Raw genomic sequence first — 8,923 nt, 5'->3', positions numbered from 1 at the left:
CCTACCACACCACAACCACCAACTACCCCAAGCACACCTAGCACGGTTACCGATAAAGGTCAGAACAACATTACCCTAACCGCAACACCATCCACGACGGATCAGAACGCTTTTTTAGAACGACTCTTGGAACGGATGATAGCGCTAGAAAAGCAGTCACAACTAATAATGACAAGGCTACTAGCCCATACGGACGATCACGAACGGAAGCCGTTGGGGAGGTGGAGTTGCCACTAAATTGTTTCTTTGTGGGCAACATAAGAGGGCTTTACCCACAAAGCAACCAGTGCAAAGTGCCAATGCTCGAAGAGTTAGCAGCAGATGATAACACTATCTTTATTGCCCTTACTGAGACCCACCTCAACGATGCTATCCTAGATGCAGAAATAAACATCCATAATTTCACACTGTTCAGAGCCGATAGGGTAGATAGAAGCCACGGCGGGGTAGCACTATACATACGGGAGGACTTAGCAGCAAACACGGAGGTTCTTACTGCCTTTTCAAACAACACTACAGAACTACTAGCTGTATATGTTAAGAGGCTGGACCTACTCATTGCAACCCTGTATCGACCCCCAAACACCACAGATGATTTGTTCAGTGAAGTCTCAGGGATATTACAATCACTTTTTAACCACCTACCATCCCCCCACACCGAGGTCATACTTACTGGTGATCTAAACTTGCCAATAATAACCTGGCCCTCTAGGATCATACGAGGAGGAACATCAAGTGAACAGAGGCAAGCAATGGAGTTGATCAGACTGGCAGATCTAGCCTACCTCCAACAATTCATTGAGGATCCAACAAGAGGCAACAACACTCTTGACCTATTATTCAGCAATAACTACGACCTGGTGCACTCATACGAAGTCACCAGGACATCAATGTCTGACCATGGCCTCATTAAAGTCATGACAACAAATTCCAATACACAACAATTATCTCAACAAAAGGCACACTCCCCTGGCCTCTCTCTACATGACCTGAACTTCTTCAGCAAAGATATCGAGTGGGATGGGATTAGAAGGGAACTAGGCCAGTCCGACTGGGTAACTCTCTTCCAAGATAAAAACGCTGAAGGAGCCCTAGACATCTTCCAGAGCAGATGCCTTGAAATATGCAAAACTATGGTGCCTCCAAAATCAACAATCACCAAGAAACAGAGAAAAATTATCCCTAGAGATAGGAAAAACCTAATGAAGAGGAGAACAAAATTAAGAGTCAAACTACAAAAGACCAACCATCTACCATCCACCACCAACATCCAAAATGAACTGGAAGAAATTGAGAGAAAACTCATCCAGTCTCACAAAGATCAGAGGGCCCAAGAAGAATTAAGAGCCATCTCAAACATCCAAATGAACAGCAAGTTCTTTTATGCATATGCCAATAAGAAGCTAAAAAATACACCATCCATAGGACCACTTATAGATCCAGCTGGGGAACTCGAGAGTGACCCAACTAAAATGGCAGAGTTGCTCAGACTGCAATATGAAAGGGTGTTCAGTGAACCAAAGGACCATATGAAGGTAATGGATCCACATACCTTCTTCAATGAACACCAGGTGACGCCACACCAACTATCGTCAGTAAAGATCTCCACAGAGGAGATAATAGTGGCCATTAACGAGATGGCACCAAATGCAGCAGCAGGACCAGATGGGTTCCATGCCCAACTGCTAAAAAACTGCAAACACCAACTAGCAGTACCCCTGAAACTGTTATGGGAAATGTCCCTACAAACAGGACATGTACCACGAGCCCTCAAAAATGGCACAATTACCCCTATACATAAAGGGGGTAGCAAAGGCATTGCCAAGAATTACAGGCCAGTGGTATTAACATCCCATCTAATTAAAATTATGGAAAGGGTAGTGCGGAAAGCCATCGTTGAATATCTGGAAACCATAGAGGCATTCAACAATGGCCAACATGGATTCAGACAAGGACGCTCATGCCTCTCTCAACTACTTGCCCATTATGATAAAATACTAGATGACACCAAAGATGGGGACAACGTGGACGTCATATACCTTGATTTTGCAAAAGCATTCGATAAGGTGGACCATGGAATCCTTTTGCACAAAATGCGAGCACTTGGTATATGCGGAGCCCTAGGCAAATGGCTCCACAGTTTCCTATCCGATAGGATACAGCGAGTGAATGTACAGGGTACTTCTTCACAGGCAAGCAGGGTTGTTAGCGGTGTTCCCCAAGGAACTGTACTGGGTCCCCTACTATTCCTCATCATGATAGGGGACATAGACAGGGACCTTAAATACTCTACAGCGACATCCTTTGCCGATGACACGCGAATCGAACTGAAGATACGTACGCGACAAGATGCCGATAACCTACAGCAAGACCTCAATGAAATTCTGAGGTGGGCGGAGGTGAACAACATGGCACTGAACGGGGAAAAGTTCGAACTTCTGCGCTATGGTCGCCATCTGGATCTAAAGATCTCAACACACTACTACTGTGGCCAGCAAGAGATCATTGCGAAAGATGTAGTGAAAGATCTGGGAGTGAGCATGAGCAGTGATGCCTCCTTCTCCCATAACATAAGCCAAGCAACGTCCAAAGCGAGGCGTCTAGCAGGGTGGATACTTCGTACCTTCCAGACAAGAAGTCCAAGATGTATGCTGACCCTGTGGAAATCATTAGTCTTACCACACCTAGAATACTGCTGCCAGCTCTGGTCTCCCCAGAAAGTATCAGAAATCATGGAAATCGAAGGGCCCCAAAGGACCTTCACCAACAAAATACATGGGCTCCAGGAACTGAACTACTGGGAGAGACTGAAGGAGTTGCAGTTGTTTTCTCTCCAACGACGCAGGGAACGCTACATCATCATCTACGTCTGGAAGGTATTAGAAAAGAAGGTGCCCAACACCGGCATACAAGTATCAGTCCACCAAAGAAGAGGGAGGCTATGTTATGTGAGGACCACTCCCGGTTCAACACTAAACATCAAATCCAGAATCCATAACAGCTTCTCGTTCAGTGGACCAAGATTATTCAACTGCATCCCGCCCCAACTGAGAAACATGTCAGGGGTGTCTCCAGACACCTTCAAAAAACATCTGGATATATGGTTGGCCAAAATACCAGACCAACCACCAACACCAGGATATATCAGCCCCAACGCCAATCGTCTGACCGATTGGACAATTGATGTGAGGGAGCTACCTGGTCACAGTGGGACTCCAGTCTAGCTGCGTCGATCACCGACAGAAATCTTCTAAGTGTATCTAAGTGTAAGTGTATCTATGTATTTTTTTGTTTGCAGCCATTGACTCTTGAGGGGAGTTGGTAACGGTAGAAACATAACAAATCAAGTAGCGTCGTTGACTTTGAGGATTTAGATTTGGTTATGGTAAGGATTTTTTTTCAGCTGGGAGAGGTACCGAAATATGTCCAGGAAAGTTATTACCGGACTTACCCTCAGCTGAATAAAATCGTCACCCGTAAGTTAATATAGATTCATAATGTCATCCTTTAATTCCATTCTCTTACACTTTAAAACTGTCATAGAAAACGTAAAAAGTAAACAAAAACTTTGGTATAATCTAATATGACTTGTTGAATGGTGGTGCCGAAATATTATATTTTTGATAAAGGAACATATGAGTGCAGTAATTATTCCTTGTATAATGCATTTATATCACATTCATTCGACATTACTCGGAGTCAAGATTATATATCAACAAACAAGGTAAGAAATGACGCTGCTAAAGCCAGACTTATTTAAAGCCACATTCGAGTAACTCGTACACGGTATGTTTTACCATATTCCTGAAGCCACGTACTATACTACGTTTAACATCCCTTAGGAGAGGATGGTGTATGTATGTCCGTGTGATTCATCATGGTCTTGGATCACGTGTTTAACTAGTGATCGATAGTTATTACCCTCCCAGATGAAAACTCATTGCCCATAAATGGCCCGATCTATGGGTTGCACTGTGACCTTACACACACACACACACACACACACACACACACACACACACACACACACACACACACACACACACACACACACACACACACACACACACACACACACACACACACACACACACACACACACACACACACACTCACTCTTTCGTCGAATGGACGGCGAGAATTAGTGTACCGAAGAAAAAGGAAAATCTACGTGGATCTCAACGTTCAGGAAGTTCCTTATTGTATTTATAGAGAAGGGGAGTGCTCGTGGTGTAGTGGGGGAGTGATAGGGAAGGAGAAGGGAAGGGATTATTGAGGGAAATGGAAGGAAATGAGGAAGAGAGGGACATGGTCCAGGAGGCCAGGCGTCTTGTAAACAAGAGGCGGACCGACAATAATGATTTTGGTGACGACGGGATCAACAAAAATGTAAAGATTAGAAGTATAGATAAGAGCAGCACAGTGGAAGGTGATGATAGTAGTTTCCAAGGTTTTAAAGAGGGTGGGGGGATACCAACCTCCCCCGACTGGAAAGACTAGAGGAGAAACTTGATAAGATGACCGAACATTGGGAAAAGAGGTTCGGTTACGTAGTCAAAATTGCGCAGAGAGTTGAAAAATTGGAAGAACTAGAGAAGGCGAACAAAAATTTAACTAATGAAATAGAAGAATTAAAAAGACAGTTAAAAGAAGTAAAAGAGGAGAATGAAGAATTAAAGAGGAATAATAAAGACAACAAAGAGGCCATAGCAAAGGAAGCACAGGGTTGGAAAATTATCCAGGAAAACAGTAAAGTTGCATTTACTGACACAATTAAACAGCAAATGAAAGAACAAACTGAAGACTCAGTTATCAAAGTGATGAGACAGAAGGAGAATATAGTAAGAGACTTAGCAGATAAAAAGAAACGTATAATTATATTATATGTCAATCTATTATTATTATGTCAATTCATTATTATTATGTCAATTTATTATTATTTATGCCAATTCATTATTATTTACTATTTACTTGCTTGTTTATTATTTAACTATACCTATGCATTTATTTATGCATTTTATTTGTTATTTACATTATTATAGTTTTCATTTATTATTTTATTATTAATATGATTTTTTTTCGCATCCGACCTAGATATGGATCAAAAGGTCTCCTGTCGGTATGCTCCGCCTTTGTAATCCTTTGAAACATAACCAAGATAGAACTTCAAGAATCAATGAGGAAAAAGGAAAAGTAAGCAGTTTACTAGAATTAGTTCAGGAAGATGAACCTGAAATCATGAAACAAATTGAAGATATGTATAGACTCGGAAAGTATAGTACAAATAAGACCAGACCAATTAAGATTAAATTCAGGTCATAAATGACGGCGGAGAATATCTTAACAAAAACAGGGAAACTAGCAGCAAGTGAACAATATAAAAAGGTATGGATAAAAAGAGAAATGAATAAAGAGGAAAGAGAGGAGGAAAAAATGAAAAGACATGAAGCTAAGGAAAAAAACGAGATGAGAACAGAGTCAGAAAAAGAGAAATTCTATTGGAGAGTAGTGAATATGAAAGTAAGGAAATACAACATACTAGAGAAAAACGAAAGGGAAACAGAGAATACAATGGAAGTGGCAGAAAATTAAGAGTGTCTTACATAAATATAGATGGATTAATATCAGGATTGAATGAGCTGAATGATTATCTGAAGGAAAAAGAACCGGACATAATGGGAATTGTAGAAACGAAATTAAAAGGTCCACTACACCCAACAGTGTAGGACATAATGCATATAATTATTGGATTAGAAACAGAGAGACAAAGCAAGGGGGTGGAGTTATGTTCCTGACTAAGAAGGATATAAACGTGAAGTGTGTCACATATGGAAAGAATACAGTAGAGATGATTATGATCGAAGTGGAAGACAGAGATAAGAAGAGCAGAAAGTTTGTGATAAATTATGTGCCTCCAAAAACAGCCTCGTGGGAAGAGAGTGAACATAAAAGTATGTTAGAGGACACAAGGATAACATTGAATAAGATAATGGAAGATGGAGGAAGAATAGTTATGATGGGCGACTTTAATTGCAAAGAAGTCTGCTGGGAAGAGATGACAGTAAAGGGTGGAGACGGCTCATGGGGAAATGTTCTACTCGAGATGATTATTGAACATACAATGACACAGTGGATACAGGAGAATACTAGGTATAGAAATGAAGAAGAACCATCGAGACTAGACTTAATAATTACATCTGAACCTGAAATAGTGGAAAAGATTGAATATAAAACACCAATAAGTAAAAGTGACCACATATTGATTGAACTGGAACTAAATGAGGAAAAATACATGAAAAGAAATGAACAATATAGAAAAGGAAGAATGATGTATGAAGAAACAAACGTTGATAAAATAAGAGAATCCTTTCAAAAAGAAAACTGGGAAGGAATATACAAAGAAGAAACAACAGTAGAAGAGAAATGGAATATTTTGACAAAATTTATAAAAAAGGAGTGGAAAAGTATGTCCAAAGACAAAAACAAGAAAAAGAATATGTAAAGTGCTGGTACAACAAAAATTGTAGGGAGTTAAAAGACAAAAGAGACAAAGCTTGGACCAAATTGAAGAAAGACAAAAGACCTGAAAAATGGAAAATATATACTTGTTATAGAAATGAATATGTACAAGCGTGCAGAGAGGAGAAGAGAAAATATGAAAAAGATGTCATAGAAAAATGTAAAGATCAACCAAAACTATTTTACAGATTTGTAAACAACAAACTGAAAAACAAACAAGATTTGGAGAAATTAAGACAAGGAGGAGTTGAATACACAGAGGAAATAGAAATGGTGGAAATTATGAACAAACATTTTAAATCAGTGTTTACAAGGGAGAACATACAACCTGAAGAGATCGAATGGAAAGAGAAAGTCCCTCCTATGAAAGAAATAGAAGTAACAAAGAATGAAATAATGAAACACTTGAGTAATCTTGATGTCAGAAAATCGCATGGACCAGATGAAATAGCAAACTGGATTTTGAAAGAATGCAGGAATGAACTGGCAGACAAAATACATAGCATAATAAACAGTTCCTTGAAAGAAGGAAAAGTTCCAGAAGATTGGAAAACAAAAACAAATATAGTACCTATATATAAAGAGTGAAATAAAGAAGACCCTACCAACTATAGACCAGTCTCTCTAACAAGTACAATTCCAAAAAATTGTGAAAGAATTATCAAAAGTAGATGGGTAAAACATAAAAAAAAGTGCTAAATCCAAGACAATTTGGATTCAGAATAGGACGATCATGCGTCACCAATTTAATATGTTTCTATTCAAGGCTAATAGATATAATACAAGAAAGAGATGGATGGGCTGATTGTGCATTTCTAGACCTAAAAAAAGCTTTTGACAAAGTACCACATAAGAAGTTGCTTAAGAAATTAGAAACTGAAGGAGGAATACAGGGCAAACTGCTTAAATGGATGGAAGACTTTTTGCAAGGAAGAAAAATGAGAGTAGTGATAAGAGACAAACACTCAAAATGGGATGAAGTAATAAGCGGTGTTCCACAAGGAACAGTTCTGGCCCCAATAATGTTTGCTATATATATTAATGATATGGATGAAGAAATTGAAAGTTATATGAGCTTCTTTGCAGATGATGCAAAACTATTAAAAAAAGTGAACACGGAAGAGGATTGTGAGTCACTACAGAGTGATCTAAATAAAGTATGGGAATGGAGTAGGAAGTGGGTGATGGAGTTCAACACCAAAAAGTGTAGTATAATGGAATTTGGAAAAAGCAAAAACAGAATAACAGGATCATATAAATTGGGAGAAGAAGGAATAAAAAAAGTAGAAAATGAGAAGGACCTGGGAGTCATTGTTATGAATAATATGTCACCTGAGAAACATATAAATAAGATTTTTGGAGAAACTCATAATCTAATAAGAACAATCAAAGTGGCATTTACATACCTGGATGAAGAAATGGTGAAGAAAATTCTAATCACTCTGGAATATGCAGCAACAATGTGGTCACCAAGTACAAAAAAATGTATAAAAAAAAATTAAAATAATACAAAGAGCAATTACAAAATTGGCACCAACACTCAAAACTATCATATGAAGAGAGACTAGCAAAACTTGAACTACAGACACTAGAGCAAAGAAGAGAGGAGATTTGATAGCTATTTATAGAATCATGAAAGGCATAGAAATTATTGATAGAGAGAATCTGATAAAATGGGATGATATAAATACAAGAGGACACGGAAAGAAAATCAAGAAAGACAGCTATAGAAGAGATCTGAAAAAGAACAGCTTTCCTCACAGAGTAATAGACAGTTGGAACAAGTTAGATGAGAAAGTGGTGTGTGCAAAAACAATACATGAATTTAAAAATAGTTTGGATAAAATGAGATATGAAGACGGGACCCTACGAGCATAGCTCCCCTTCCGGTAAAATACAAATAGGTAAATACAACTAGTCACACACACACACACACACACACACACACACACACACACACGCACGCGCACACGCACACGCACACACACACACACACACACACACACACACACACACACACACACACACACACACACACACACACACACACACACACACACACACACACACACACACACACACACACACGTAGTGAAAAAAACATCCCCGATCACGCTTCAATCGCCATATCCAATTCAACGAAATTAACAGTTGTGACATACCTTAAGACTGGTTGTGGAGTTGGAGGTTGAAGCGCGGGGTCCCGTTAAGTGAATAATTGGAGGGTGATTTAGTGCAAATCAATGAGAAGGAAAAACAAAATTCACAGGGTAGATGAAAATAGCAACTAGCAACAATTATAATGATTTTGGTACCGGTATTGATCAGGGTGAGTGTGTTTTTCATGGTAGATTTATCAAGGAGGTAAGTAATTCAGTGAAACTAAGTACAAGAAAGTTCCAAA

At 39.1% G+C, this 8,923-nt stretch overlaps 1 protein-coding gene across 1 annotated transcript; it reads left to right on the top strand.

Annotated features, from left to right (window-relative positions):
* Window positions 1-299: 299 nt before the first annotated feature.
* On the top strand, window positions 300-3,224 carry LOC143033679 (uncharacterized). The gene has a single exon (XM_076199168.1). It carries the CDS (start codon window positions 300-302, stop codon window positions 3,222-3,224), a length of 2,925 nt encoding a protein of 974 aa, XP_076055283.1.
* Window positions 3,225-8,923: the final 5,699 nt, after the last annotated feature.

The sequence above is a fragment of the Oratosquilla oratoria genome, chromosome 16 (genome assembly GCF_046742065.1).
Source record: "Oratosquilla oratoria isolate Oo_2021 chromosome 16, ASM4674206v1, whole genome shotgun sequence".
NCBI lineage: Eukaryota > Metazoa > Arthropoda > Malacostraca > Stomatopoda > Squillidae > Oratosquilla > Oratosquilla oratoria.
This window is presented reverse-complemented; position numbering and strand designations above follow the sequence as displayed.

What these genes read in the sequence shown, in the direction of transcription:
- LOC143033679 (XM_076199168.1), top strand. Translation starts at nt 300, where the DNA reads ATGCTCGAAGAGTTAGCAGCAGATGATAACACTATCTTTATTGCCCTT.